Below are 16,071 nucleotides of genomic sequence, written 5' to 3'. Positions count from 1 at the left end.
ACCATGTTCTTTGTCTGGAACAATCAATATTGTGAAAGTGTCTGTACTACCCAAAGCAATCTATAGGTTCAATGTAATCCCGATCAAATTTCCAATGGCATTTTTCACAGAATTAAAACAAAAAATTTTACAATTTGTATGGAAACACAGAACACCATGAATAGCCAAAGCAATCTTGAGAAAGAAAAATGGAGCTAGAGGAATAAGGCTCTTTACTTCAGACAGTACTACAAAGCTACATTGATTAAGACAGTATGGTATTGGCACAAAACCAGAAATATAGATCAGTGGAATAGGATAGAAAGTCCAGAGATAAAGACATACTCCTATGGTCACCTAATCTACGACAAAGGAGGCTAGAATATACAATGGAAAAAAACCAGTCTCTTCAATAAGTGGTGCTGGGAAAATTGTTCAGCTATATGTAAAAGAATGAAATTAGAATAATCCATAATACAATACACAAAAATAAACTCAAAATGGATTAAAGACCTAAATGTAAGGCCAGACACTATAAAACTCTTAGAATGAAAACATAGGCAGAACATTCTTTAACATACATCACAGCAAGATCTCTTTTGACCTACCTCCTACAGTAATGAAAACAAAAACAAAAGTAAACAAATGGCACCTAATTAAACTTAAAAGCTTTTGCAGAGCAAAAGAAACCAGGAACAAGGCTATCAAACAACTCTCAGAATGGGAAAAAAACATTTGCAAATGAAGCAACTGACAAGGAATTAATCTCCAAAATATATGAAGAGCTCATTTAGCTCAAAAAAAAAAAATCCCAATTTAAAAACGTATAGAAGACCAAAATAGATATTTCTCCAAAGAAAACATACAGATAGCCAACAAACACATGAAAAGATGTTCAACATCACTACTTATTCAGCTCAGTTCAGTTCAGTCGCTCAGTCGTATCCGACTCTTTGCGACCCCATGAACTGCAACACGCCAGGCCTCCCTGTCCATCAACAACTCCCAGAGTTCACCAAACTCACATCCATCGAGTCGGTGATGCCATCCAGCCATCTCATCCTCTGTCGTCCCCTTCTCCTCCTGCCCCCAATCCCTCCCAGCATCAGAGTCTTTTCCAATGAGTCAACTCTTCATATGAGGTGGCCGAAGTATTGGAGTTTCAGCTTTAGCATCAGAGAAATGCAAATCAAAACTACAATGAGGTATCACCTCACACATGTCAGAATGGCTATCATCAAAAAATCTACAAACAATAAATGCTGGAGAGGGTGTGGAGAAAAAGGAACCCTCTTGCACTGATGGTGGGAATGTAAACTGCTACAGTCACTATGGAAACAGTATGGAGGTACCTTAAGAAACTAAAAATAGAACTTCCATATGACCCAGCAATCCCACCACTGGGCAAAGAAAATCATGATTCAAAAGGATATATGCACCTCAGTGTTCATTACAGCACTATATATAGTAGCCAGGACATAGAATCAACCTAAATGCCCATTACTAGAGAATGGATAAAGATGTGGTACACATATAAATGGACTATTACTCAGCCATAAAAATGAACAAAATTATATCATTTGAAGATATGGCTGGACCAAGAGACTGTCATACAGAGTGAAGTCAGAATAACACATTGTATATTAATGCATGTATGTGAAATCTAGAAAAATGGTATAAACGATCTTATTTGCAAAAGAGAAATAGAGACACAGACATAGAGAACAAATGTATAGAGACCAAGTGCGGGAAGTGGTGGATGGGATGAATTTGGAGATTGGGATTAACATATATATATTGCTATGTATAAAACAGACAATGAATGAGAACCTACTGTATAGCTCAGGGAATCTACTCGGTGCTCTGTGGTGACCTAAATGGGAAGAAAATCCAAAAAAGAGGGGATATATGGCTGATTCACTTCGCTGTACAGCTGAAACTGATGCAGCATTGTAAAGCAACTATATCCCAATAATAAATAAATAAAAGTAATGTTCCTATATGAAGTAAACCTTCTCTCTGTGGCCAGGAGGACCATAGATAATAGGATACCAAGATGTACTGGGAAAGTGCACTGAGATGGTTGTTAGGCTGCTAGCCTGACTCCTCCAGCAACATAAGCCTCAGTGAAAGTGGAAGGTGAATGTCTCTTTGCAATCCACAATGCCACACCAAATCAGAGAAGACAATTTGGGTTTTAAAACCATTACATGCCAATAAAACAGAAACATAGATCAATGGAACAAGATAGAAAGCCCAGAAATAAACCATGCACCTATGGGCACCTTATTTTTGACAAAGGAAACAAGAATATACAGTGGGGCAAAGATAGTCTCTTCAAAAAGTGGTGTTGGGAGAACTGGATACATGAATTTTTACACGTATCCAACTACATGTAAAAGAATGAAATTAGAACACTTCCTAACACCATACACAAAGATAAACTCAAAATGGATTAAAGACCTAAATATAAGACCAGAAACTATAAAAACTCTTAGAAGAAAATATAGACAGAACCCTCTATGATATAAAACATAGCAAGCTCCTCTAGACCCACCTCCTAGAATAATGGAAATAAAAACAAAAATAAACAAGTGGGATCTAATTAAATTTAAAAGCTTTTTCACCACAAAGGAAACTATAAAGTGAAAGAAAGCCCTTAGAATGAGAGAAAATAATAGGAAATGAAACAACTGACAAAGGATTAATTTCCAAAATATATAAGTAGCTCATATAACTCAATACCAGAAAAACAAACAACCTAATCAAAAAGCAGGCAAAAGACATAAACAGACATTTCTCCAAAGAATACATACATATGCTTAATAAACTCATGAAAATATGTTCAATATTGTTTATTATTAGAGAAATGCAAATCAAAACTAAAAGGGATATCACCTCACACTAGTCAGAATGGCCATCATCAAAAAACCACAAACAACAAGGCTGGAAAAGGTGTGGAGAAAAGGGAACCCTCTTGCACTGCAGGTGGGAACATAAATTGATAAAGCCACTATGAAAACAGTATGGAGATTCCTTAAAAAACAAGGAATAAAACTACCATGCGTGTATTAATCACTCAGTCATGCGTGACTCTTTGTAACCCTTTGGACTGTAGCTCACCAGGCTCCTCTGCCCATGGAAGTCTCCAAGCAAGAATACTGGAGTGGGAAGCCACTCTCTTTTTCAGGGGATCTTCTTGACCCAGAGATCAAACCCAGACCAGGCAGATTCTTTACCATCTGTGGTCCGACTCTGTGCGACCCCATGGACAGCAGCCCACCAGGCTCCCCCGTCCCTGCGATTCTCCAGGCAAGAACACTGGAGTGGGTTGCTATGTCCTTCTCCAATGCATGAAAGTAAAAAGTGAAAGTGTAGTTGCTCAGTCGTGTCCGACTAGTAGCAACCCCATGGACTGCAGCCTACCAGTCTCCTCCATCCATGGGATTTTCCAGGCAAGAGTACTGGAGTGGGAAGCCACTCTCTTTTTCAGGGGATCTTCTTGACTCAGAGATCAAACCCAGACCAGGCAGATTCTTTACCATCTGAGCCACCAGGGAAGCCCAAAACTACCATACGACCCAGCAATACTACTTCTAGGCATATACCCTGAGGAAACCAAAACTGAAAAAGACACATGCACCCCAACGTTCACTGCAGAACTATTTACAATAGCGAGGACGTGGAAGCAAATTAGAGGTCCATCAACAGATGAATGGATAAACAAGCTGTGGTACATATATACTATGGAATACTATTCCACCATAAAAAAGGAACACATCTGAGTTAGTTCTAATGAGGTGGATGAACCTAGAGACTATTATTCAGAGTGAAGTAAGTCAGAAAGAGAAAAACAAATATCATATATTAACACACATACATGGAAGCTAGAAAGATGGTACTGATGAACCTATTTGCAAGGCAGCAATGGAGATGCAGACATAAAGAACAGACTTATGAACACAGGCGGGGTTGCTGGGAGGAAGGAGTGGGTGAGATGAATGGAGAGAGTAGCATGGAATCATAAATACTACCATATGTAAAATAGATACCCAAATTTGCTATATGACGCAGGGAACTCAAACCAGGGCTCTGTAACAACCTAGAAGGGTGGGAAAGGGTGGGAAGTGGGAGGAGGTTCAAGATGGAGGGGACATATGTATATCTGATTCATGTTGATGTATGGCAGAAACGAAACCAACAGTGTAAAGCAATTATCTTTCAACCAAAAATAAACAAATTTTAAATAAACCATTATATGCCAAGACCATGTCTTTGTTGAACCTAGTAAACAGTCAGTGCTTATTAATTATTTATTATTAATATAGCCTTTCAGTGAAAGAGAATCAGTGGAACCACTACTCCAGCATGCTAATTAATTCTGTGTAAAAAGAAGGGCTAATCTCTACTTTCAAACATTGTGTTCAGTCGCTCAGTTGTGTCCGACTCTTTGCGACCTCATGGACTGTAGCTCTCCAGGCTCCTCTGTCCGTGAAGATCTCCAGGCAAGAATACTGGAGTGGTTGCCAAGTCCTCCTCCAGGGATCTTCCTAACCCAGGGGTCAAACCCAGGTTTCCAGCATTGCAGGCAGATTCTTTACCATCTGAGCCACCAGGGAAGCCCAAGAATACTGGAATGGGTAGCCTATACCTTCTCCAGAGGATCTTCCCGACCCAGGAATTGAACCAGGGTCTTCGGCATTGCAGGTGGATTCTTTACCAGCTGAGCTACCAGAGAAGCCCACTTTAAAACATTAATCATGGAAAGTAAACTGAAATGTGGCCAGAAAGAAACAAAAAAGAAATGCCTATCAATATTACTGGTTGGTAAAATTTGTCATCTGCATTTTATAAGGAGGAAACTGTGGCTTAGAAATTATGTGACTTGGCCAACATTTCAATTTTACATAATTAGTTTGTGATTGAGCCAAAATTCCAAAGTCATGTTTATGCCAGTGGGAAGAATTTGAATACAGACGAAAGAAGCAGATATCATCACGGAAAATTCACAGTATATATAGAAATGCACTTTACAATGACTTAGCCACTTCTCTCCACATATTCCAAGCTCATTATCCCTCAACTCAGAGATTACCCCCTTTTTGGGTCTCCTTGGATGAAAAAGAGCTCTCCTTTTCTTAATTTTCCAATATTCCTCATTCAGATCTGGACACACAGTGCTTTATTGTTAGCTTTTTATATGTACATGTCTTGTCTCTCCAAATAGACTAGAGCTTGCTTACTTGGAATTCCCCACAGCGTGTCTTGCTGAGTGGGGGCTCAGTAGAACCTTCTTAGTTTATTAATTACCAGTCTGCTCGGCTTAGCTATTGATGGTTTGTGGTGTCTTTTTACAGTGACTGAACACTACAGAAACACTGGCTCTTGGTTCAGAGACACCGCGTGTTCAACTAAGCTGCCAAGCCAGTATCAAATAGCATGACGCTGAACACAGACATACCTGTAAAATGCAACTCATGATATCAGATGCGATTTTTGCATGGGGAGTGTCTTCATCTTTCCCGGAGGGCCTCAGGTTGTGTTCCAAGCAGGAGTCCCAGAGCCCCACAAGGGCCTTTGCATGCTTTTCAATCGATTCTGTCTCTCTGATGGCTGTTGTAATTCGTGTGATACAGATTTCAACCACTGCTTGGTCATTGTTATTGGTTTGGTAATCCTGTTTGAAAGAACAGCTTCATGTTAAATACTACTCTGGAAAATTACCCTTCAAAGAACCTACAAAATATGAGCTCAATCATATAGCAAATGGGTTTGCCACAATGTGGCTAATGGATAAGGTTGTAAAACCCAATAAAAGACCTTCTTCCTTGGAGAAGAGAATCTTGTGGAAGAGGTAGATTTGCAAAAGTGCTAAAATGGAGCAGGTTTGATACACAGTCAGGGAGCTTAATTATTCACTTGCAAGCAGGCTCAGATTTCATGCTATTTTAAAGTTCACTAAAGGTGAGGGTTTACTTTTGGCTCTGATATTTCAGCAACTTTTGTGAAATGTTTCAATTACCCTACAATTTCTCCTCACAAGCTTTCTCTTTCTGTACACAACAGAAATCTTTTCAGCTCTCCCTTTTCAATTAAAATAACCACCAAATCCTTTAAAGTATTCCCCAACCAAATTTCCCTCTGTTCCCCTGTTTTAATTCTTCCTCAAATACCTAATCATCTTTATTGAGCAAAAATATGTTCTTATAAAACATCTAAATGTGAAAACTAGGCCCATCACTTTAATTTGGAAGATTGGCCTGACTGTGAACTCTGCGTGGTGGATTAACTCTTACACTGTCATGTACTATCAGAGCCAGAAACTGATGGGGCTCTTCTGTCCAACTGCAAATTCCAGCTTGATCTTTTTCCTATCACAACTAACGCTGCAGTAAACATCTTAGGCATGAAACTGTCTCCATGATGTAGATTATGTATAGCCTAGATTCTTCAGAAATGGAAATTTCTGAGACAAAACTCAGGAACATTTTAAGGCTTGTGATACACACTGCCAAACTATTTTTCCAGAAGGTCTTACTAATTTAAACTTCCATCAGCTGGGTGAAAGCAAGCTTTGCCCATTGTACCTTTGCAAGAACAGAGTATTTTTAATTTTTGGTAATTTTATACCTGAAAAACAGTATCTCATTGCTGTTTTCCTTGGAATTTCTTGATCAGAAGTAAGGTCAAATATTTTCAACATGTTTACTTGCCATTTGTATTTCCTCCTTTGGGAATTGCCCACTGTACCCCATGTCTATTTTTCCTTAGATGACTTCATTTCTTTTTTTTTGGCTCTTCTTTGGTGAAATATTATTTTTTCTACCAAGGATATTAAGTCAGCTTTTGACATACTGGTTGTGAATATGTTTCCATGTTACATTATTTTTAGGGTTTTTTTTGCTGCTATTTATTGACATGCTAAAGTTTTAGACAGCCAAATCTGTCAATCTTTGGGACCTTTTTTCTTTTTTAACTGGAAATTTAAGTTGGTTAAATTATGTTTTTAAAAGATAATACATGAACATGATACAAAAATAAAAAGATACAAAGAAAAGATTTTCGGTGAAAACTCTGTCTCCATCTCAGTTCCCTTTCCTGGGGAAACCATGCTCACCAATTTCTCATATTTGACAAGAAAAGTCCAAGTTCATATAAATATCCATCTGTACTCACTCCTTTCTTACTTTGTGATTCCTTTGATAGCTTTTTAAATTTCACATTTTATTTATTCATAGGTTTAATAAAAATTTACCTGTATTTTTTCTACACTAAAAGAAAACAAAACACTTAAATGTTTAGTATTTCAGAAATTAATCTTTTAACCATTCACTTAGCTCTTGAGTCTATCTGGCACTGATGGAAGTAAGATGTACATTTTCTACAAAGTAGCTAATCTAATTTTTCCATCATTTACTGAATAATTCATTTCCTAGTAACTGTCTTATGTACATATCAGGTTCTATTTCAGGGCTGTCTTTTCTGTTTGTTTGTTCAGTTTTTCAATTCTATAATGATAATTTTGTTATTTTCTTCATGTAAGTTCCACACATTTTTAAAAGGTGCTTCCTAGTGTATTTTATGTCTCTATTGTTGCTGTAAACAAAATCTTTGTGTTTTCCTCATTAGCACTTTTAATGAATTATTGCTCATTATGTCAGCCTACATCATTTTTGTATTTATTTTTTGTTGCTTTTGCCCCTCACTAAGTATTTATTGTTCATAGGCTTGCCTCCATTAAAGCCACAGCAGTGTTACCTACACACAAACCTTGCTGTACAGCCCCAACTGAGGAGCTCCAGCCCTGGGTCCTTGGGGATGTGAGGCCTGGCCATGCCGCTGGATGGCTCAGGATCCGTCAGTCTGGCCTGGTTCTCTATTCCTGCCAGCAGCTCCCCACCCTGACTTGGATTGTGCCAGTGGGTAAGGGAAGGGGAAGGACTGGTGGGAGGAATGCAGGTCAGGCTCTGGCCTCTCTCCACCAGCTGTCCTGGCTCTTCTATGGCGGCCCTGCTGCTGGGCTACACTGTAGGCTCCTGCCTGAGCTGAGAAACTGAGGCAAGCCACCAAGTCCTCCTCTGTCCCGACAGAAGGCGCTGTGAGTCCACCCCAACGCAGAAGGCACCATTCTGCCTCCCTTCTCGGAATAACACTTCTGCTCCAGCTGCCAGGAAGCCATTTTGGGGGAAAATGGTCTCTCTTCTGGGCCTTAGAGCTCATTTCCTGCCTCTGGCAGTGCCCCATGTAAATGCAGCACCTGCCACACCTCAGGTCTTGCCATGTACAGGTGGACACCCTGAGGCGAGTGAGTTCACGTGTAGCCACCAGCAAACTAGGAAACAGTGCAAGATGCGCCTTGGCCTGTGGGCTCCAGAACCACCTGAAGACACTGCTCTGCGTTCACCTCCTGTAATGAGTATCTGCTCTCTTAGGCATAATTTGAATAAATGAAGTTATACTCCAAGGGCCCTCAAAAGCAAATATTATAACATCACGTGGCTATTTCCAGGACTAGAAAGAATGAGGCTCTGATCTTGGGGCCACAGTGGCTGAGTCCAGGCAAGGGGAGGTTACATGTGCAGTAAGTTGTCTTGCACACTTACCTGAAGACCACAGATGCTGGGAGGCCTTCCACATTCCAGGTGAATTGAAGGGAAATGGGTGCACAGGTTCAGGCCAGCACTGCTGTCCACTGCCTGCCCCTCTGCTCCCCACCACCTCATCCCAGACCACCAGGGCCCAGAAAGGTCATTGTGGAACCCTCACTACCTGCCAAGCAGCCGGCTTCAGATCAGCAACCATCATTCTTGTCTATTTCTCAGAAGTGACAGGCCTGGTGTGAGTTGGGGGCGGAGCCAGAGACCAGGGTTTTCTTCCAGAATCCACTTCCTTATGGCATCTGGAAGGTCTGGAGGACACAGCTCAGGTCAAGTCCTCTCCAGGTGGATTCTGAGGTTGGAAGAGGCTGGACCCCTGATGGGTGGCCCCTCACTCAGGCCATGTTACTGCTCAGTGCACAGTGAAGTCCTGCACACTCTCCTTCAGTGTACAGCAGGCGTCTGCCTTTGTCCGTTTCTCCAGCGCCGCTCCTGCTGCAGCTCGGTCTGCGGCTCCCGCCGCTCGCAGGCCTGCAACTGGAGCTGGGCCTTGTCCGGGAGGTCAAGTGCAGCCTCAGCTCGCTGCTTCCAGAGTAGGGCGCCGCACAGCTGGCAGCTTGTACTGGATGTAGGCTCTGGCAGATGGCGGCGTATAGGCCAAGAGGGTGACTTCCAGAGGTAACGGCGGCCACTCTGGCCCCTGCTCGGCTGCAGCCCGCTTCATCTTCCTGGCACCCAGGGGCTCCAGGAGGTCTGAGAAGGCGCTGCTGAGGCCAGGCTCCAGGCTACCCGAGGGGGACACAGGCAAAGCAGAGGTGCTGGGGCCTCTTGCACAGGTAGGCAGGTAACGCCAGGAGACAGAGGTGGGGAAGATGGAGCTACGGGCCCTTGGCCCTCAGAGCAGCACTTCCTGCCTCACCCGAGCCAGCTGACTTCAGCGGGGCCAGGTGGGTAACTGAGCCCCTTGGTCCTGCTTGTTTGGCACAACCTAGAGAAAGAAAATTACTGTGGTACTTCCCTCCATCAGCCTGTAATATCCACTGATTCCCATCAATACAAGCGGTTCTCCTCGAAGTGATCGGAGCAGAAGTAGATGTACTCGGATTCTGGGTCCCACAGGTGCTGGACCCTGGAGTCCAGCCCCTGGGAGTTGGCCAGCTGCAAGCCTTGCCTTGGGTTGTCCTGGGCAAACCTGTGGAAGAAGAAGGGTGGCTGTGCGTCTGGCGTGTCTCCCACATGCAGCCTGAGTGAGCAGTGACGGGGCGTGGTTTCGCCGTAGCTCCACGTGGAAGTCTCACGGGGGTGTGTCCTGTATTTATTTTGTACGGAGTTAGCTGTTCAGCTCGGAGAAGGCACTGGCAACCCACTCCAGTCCTCTTGCCTGGAGAATCCTAGGGACGGTGGAGCCTGGTGGGCTGCCGTCTATGGGGTCGCACAGAATCGGACACGACTGAAGCGACTTAGCAGCAGCAGCAGCAGCAGCAACTGTTCAGCTCATCTTAATTATAATATTTTTTCATATCATTCTTTTGCGTTTTCTAAAAATATTCTGTATTGTATCTGTACCTTTTATATATCTCATGGCTTATTGTGTCAGAATTTCCTAAGATATTACACATAGAAACAACAAAAGCAAGATTTCTGGTTTAGTTTCTGGTTTTAAAGTTTATGGCCAAAAGCAAGAGAATACTGTAAATGTTTTAAATCATATAGGATGCACCACTTTCTTTTTCTTTGAAAGTTTAAATATTTGTCTTAATTTTTTAAAATGTCCTCTCAAAAAATAAAAAAATTAAAAATAAAATGTCCTCTCAGCATCTAAAGAGGTAACCAAGCAGTTTTTTCCTTAGCTGGCTTATGGATGTGAAGTTTTATGTTATCATACAGAATGAAATTTCCAGATGTTCATCCATCACCACATTCCTAGAATGAACACCACTTGGTTTGGCGGACTGCTTACTATATTTTCTTTTACGTTTTTCCTTTGTGGGTGTGTTCTTTTATTTAAATGCAGCAAAATTATTAGTATTACTTGTGCCAGAACCTATACAGCAAACAGGTACTTACAGGGTCAAATCACAGGAAAAAGTGGAATACTAGAGGGAAAATTAATGATGCTGACTTTTCAAAAAACCTCTACCACAACAGAAAAACCGAAACCATCCTTAAGGGTGAAAAATAATAGAGAATGCCTTTGGGCTAAAATCACTATCTTTGGCCATAACTATTCTTGTAAAAAGCAGTTATTTTAATGGCATCATCTTGAAACATAAAGCAACATCATATTGGTTATTTTATAAAGGCAATATATACATAAAATCAGATGAAACAGAACCAATACCATAGACAGAAGGAAGCCTATATTCCAACTGTAAATGCTGAGATGGTTAATATGATTAATCGTTTAACATTTTCTCTAACTCCAAGAAGAGGAGGAAATGGTGTACCATGTTGCTTTCAGAACATGTAATAGTATCTGGTACATAGTCGATGCTCAGTAAAGTTTCACTAATCTAATTTATTTATCTAATTCTAATTTATTTATCTAATTCCTAAAAAAATGAAGTTTAGTTGATCTATTATTGTGTTAGTTTCAGGTATACAGTATAGTGGTCCAGTATTTTTGCAGATTACATTCCATTATAGGTTATTATAAGATAATAGGTATATTATATTAGCATATAATATAGTGCTATATTCTAAATTCTTGTTGCTTATCTATTTTATATATAGTAATTTATATCTATTAATCCCATACCCTTGATTTGTCCCTGCCCTCTTTCCTCTCCCCTTTGGTAACCACAGGTTTATTTTCTATGTCTGTGAGTTTGTTTCTGTCTTGTGTGTGTGTGTTCACTCTCTCAGTTATGTCCAACTCTTTGCAACCCTTTGGACTGTACCCTCCAGGCTCCTCTGTCCATGGGATTTTTCAGGTAAGAATACTGGAGTGGGTTGCCATTTCCTCCTCCAGGGGATCTTCTCGACCTAGGGATCAAACATGTGGCTCCTGCGTCTCCTTCATTGCAGGAGAATTCTTTATTGCTGAGCTATCAGGGAAGCCCTCTGTTTATATATATATTCATTTGTATTTTTTTTATATTCCACATATAAGTGATATTATATAGTATTTGTAGGGTTTCCTTGGTGGCTCAGATGGTAAAGAATCTGCCTGAAATGCAGGAGACCTGGGTAAAGAATCCGTCTGCAGGATATATAAGAGACACGGGTTCAGTCCCTAAGATCCTCTGGAGAAGGGCATGGCAACCCATTCCAGTATTCTTGCCTGGAGAATCCCTATGGACAGAGAAGCCTGGCAGGCTTCTGGGGTCACAAAAGAGTTGGACATGACTGGGCAACTAAACACACATATTACTTGTATTTCTCTATGTGACTTGTTTTACTTAGCATAATATTCTCATTGGTTTTAATTGAATGGGAAAGAAGATTTTGTTGGCACTAATTTTCAAAATTTAATTGTTTGAAAAAATTTATGGATCTTAATTTAAAATTTAATTTAAAAAAATGGGAAATAAGAAAAAAGTCTCCCATTTCCCCCGCTCATTATTCTTCAACAAAGTGCTGAGTTATTACTCTCTTGTATATCCTTCCAAAGATTTTATACACATATTTGAGTAAATGTAGGTATGTATGTATAGAAATGTATGATACACATATATTCATACACATATATACTCCCCCACTCCTTATTTTACACAAAAATGGTAGCATAATGGACATACACATCTGCCTCTTGCTCTTTCACCTCATACTGAATCTTGGAAATCTTTTCAAACTAACATATAAAGAGTTTCCCCATTCAGTTTTATGGTAGGATAGTATTCCAATGTAAGGTTGTACCATTTGTTTTTATTGTTCAGTTGCTAAGTCATGTCCAACTCTTTGAGACCCCGTGGACTGTAGCCTGCCAGGCTCTTCTGTCCATGGAACTTCCCAGGCAAAAATACTGGAGTAGGTTGCCATTTCTTTCTCTAAGGGATCTTCCTGTCCCAGGGATCGAACCCACATCTGTGTCTCCTGCATTGGCAGGCAGATTCTCTATCACTGAGCCATCAGGGAAGCCTGAGGTTGTACCATAGTGTATTTAATTTGTCTCATATTGATGACCATTTAGGCAGTTTCCAGTCTGGAATTATGAAAAATGTTGCATTGACTAACCTCATATGCAAGATACTTCACACTTACAGGAGCAATTGTATAGGACAAATCCCTATAAGTGGAAGTAGATTTGTGTCTTTTCATTACACTTCTGTTTCATTTTTTTCCCTGATTGCTATATCATTACCATTACTATTACTTCTGCTGCTGTTGCTACTACACAGGAGATAAAGAATCAGTTTGTATAGTTCTGAAAGAAAATTTCTGATGGTGTTTTTATTAAAATATTTTGACTAAAGGGGTAACACATATCTATGATAATTAGTTTCCTATAAACAACATAGCATGCCTCTCACCTGAAACTATCACAACATTGTTAATTGACTATACCCCAATACAAAATAAAAAGTTAAAGAAAAAAGAACAAAGCATGCCTCTCTACTTTTCAAGTCCATTTTTGTGTTCCTCAATAAGATTTTAAAGGTTTCTTAATCTAGGGCATGCACATTTCTTAATGTAGATTATTTATATATGTAGATACTTTATCTATTTGTTGGCACTCTAACTTGGTTCCTCTTGACCAGTATTTCCACTGATTATTATTATATAAAATCTATCAATTTCTGAACACAAATTTGATACCCTACCAATACACTGAATTCTTTTAACTGTTGAGTGTTCTAGTTGATTCTCTTGGATTTCCAGGTATGTTATTGTGTTATTTGCACAATATGGTAATCTTACTTCCTCCTTTTTAAACTTTGCTGCTAATTTTACCTTTTTATTAATTGCTTTGTCTATCATCTCTAGAAAAATGTAAAATAATTACATTACACTAGAATGTCTTGTATAGTTCCTGACTTTAATGAAAATGCTCCTAGAATTTCTCTAGTAAGCATTTTACTAGATATTTTTTTGGGAGGGGTAAGATAGGTACATTTTATAATGTTAAGAAATTATCAATCTATTCCTATCTTATTAAATTTATCTTTTAATCCAAATGGATGGTGAATATCATTAAGTACCTTTTTAGAATTTATAGATATATCAAATTATTTTTGCCCTTAGATCTGTTAATATGACAGATTATAGAAACAAATATCTTAATGTCAGTTATATTCGCATTCCTGGAATACATCCCATTGGATTCTGGGAAATTAATTTTTTAATGTGCTACTGGGTTTGATTTATTAATGTTTTATTAAAAGTTTCACATCAATATTTGAGGGATTGGTCTTTATCTTTGTGAAGTTTCATAACAACTTTATGACAATTTTGAAAAAAGATTTTGCTTATTTATAACCTTACTTAATTTGTTTTTACTTTCATGTATTATGGCCCAAGAGAAATGAATTAAAATTTCCTACAACTAATGTATCTTATCTGTTTTTTTGCTGGTATCTCCTAAAGGTTTTGTTTTATGAATATTGTTGCTACATAATTAGATGTGTAGATATTCTTAATCTTTATAATTTGTGAATCAAATCCTTTGTAGTAAAATTGCCTTTCTTAGCTCATTTAAAGTTTTTGGAATACATGTTTCCTTGGCTGATATAAATATCATGCTTTCTGTTTCTTTTGATTTGCATTTGCTTAGCATCATTTGCTTATTTTATTTTTATTTTAAAAAATCTTTACAGACTTTCACATTTATTTATATCAACTGAACAGCTGTTAACTTGGTGTAAAACAATTTAGTAGTCATTATTCAGTGCTTCTTAATAGCTGAATATATGCCTGGCATATAGGTTATACAAAAATAAGAAGATAGTACTTGATCATCATATGATTCCAAATCATTCTATCATAAACAACAATTTAAACATGGGGGGGATACATATAGAGTTCACATATACTCATTTGGGAAGAGAGGGCCTTGCTTTAGCAAATATGTGGACAAATTCCTTCTCAGAATTTTCAGCAAAGAGGATTAATTTCGACTAGGTGTTGATTTTCTATTGGAAAGTGCCATTTTATGTGACTTATTTGGTAATTTGTCATGGTACAAAAAGATAATAATAACCTCACTAGATTTGAATATGTGGTGTGGTTTTGCTGTAAACATAAAAAGGATTTGCTTTTATTTGAATTACTAACATATATTTTACTTAACCAAGTAAATTATTATTTATCAACTTTTTAGTTTCATATTTTCTAAATCATTTTATTAAATATATGTTTCTCATTTGCTAGATTTTGCCATGTGATCCCATCTAAAAATCTTTTTCTTATAAGCGTCAAATTTAACCATTTAGATGAAATGATAGGATAGATATATTTGGTTTTAATATGTCATATATTATTTTATACTATGATTTTGTTTTTTCTTAACTTTCGGAGTTCAGTTATTTTGCCAGAAAGTGGCACATCTTGGATTAGCTACAAACAAGGCCAGAAGGCACAAAGAATCTGTGTGAACAGGTGGCCCAGACCCCTATGTCATCTACTACTATAGAAATGACCTTACCCCCAGGACACACCAACAGTCCTATGGGAGGTTCCCTTATGATCTGCCAGAAGAGTAGGAAAATATCTGAAGTTGGATTACTGATGGGTTGGCTCAGTATGTGGATACAAGTCAAAATTTGACTGCTGTTAAGAGTATAAACCTACTTAGAGGTGGCCCTTGAAAGAAAACAGTAAGAGAAAATTCTCCCAATGGACACAGTTTCAGGCTGTGTACTTGGTCATTAACTTTATATGGGAAAAGGAACGCAAAGGTAACAGCTAAGAATCATAAGTGGTAGGAGATGTCTTGGCTGAATGGCCAAGGACCTGGAAGAAGGAAGACTGGGAGATCAGAGATAAGGAACACTGAGTTAGAAACATGTAGTTTGATACATAGGATTTGGCACAAAGTATAGAGATCTTTTTTATCCCATGTTAATGCCCATGAGAGCATTGACCACCAAAGAGGCACTAAAAACAAGCATATAGAATGGCTTAACCAGACGACACCAGTTTTATCATAGCCACTACAGTGTGCTCCAATGGCTGCATGAATGGAGTAGCCTTGCTGTGAGGGCTATAAGCTAGCACCACCCGACAGCATAAGATCCTCCTCCCCAAGGTTGGTCTTGTTATTATTGTCATTGCTTAAGTGTGCAGTCTGCTAGCAACATAGGTCAATGCTGAGCTCCCAAAATGGCACTGTCCCTCGAGGAGGCCAATCAGTGATTTGGTGGCAATTTTTTTTTACCTCAGATCTTTCCACTCTGAAAAAGACATCAATCTGGGGTAGGATGCGGTGGGAGGGAAGAGGGAGGTTCAAGGGGGATCAGACATACATATACCTATGACTGATTCATGTTGATATACGGTAGAAGCCAACACAATAAAGCAATTATCCTCCAACTAAAAATGAATTTAAAAAGACCTC

The 16,071-nt window shown here is 39.1% G+C and overlaps 1 protein-coding gene and 1 pseudogene across 1 annotated transcript in view; both read right to left on the bottom strand.

Annotated features, from left to right (window-relative positions):
* Positions 1-16,071, bottom strand: part of VEPH1 (ventricular zone expressed PH domain containing 1) — a 266,803-nt gene that overhangs the window by 225,697 nt on the left and 25,035 nt on the right. Inside the window, exon 3 of the mRNA XM_013965131.2 lies at positions 5,441-5,656. Within this exon, the coding sequence (XP_013820585.2) occupies positions 5,441-5,656 (216 nt within the window). The remainder of the gene's footprint in view (positions 1-5,440; positions 5,657-16,071) is intronic.
* Positions 9,020-11,061, bottom strand: LOC102179325 (annotated as a pseudogene).

This window comes from Capra hircus, chromosome 1 (genome assembly GCF_001704415.2).
Source record: "Capra hircus breed San Clemente chromosome 1, ASM170441v1, whole genome shotgun sequence".
Lineage (NCBI taxonomy): Eukaryota > Metazoa > Chordata > Mammalia > Artiodactyla > Bovidae > Capra > Capra hircus.
Note: the sequence above shows the minus strand (reverse complement) of the source record. Positions and strands in the feature narration are given on the sequence as shown.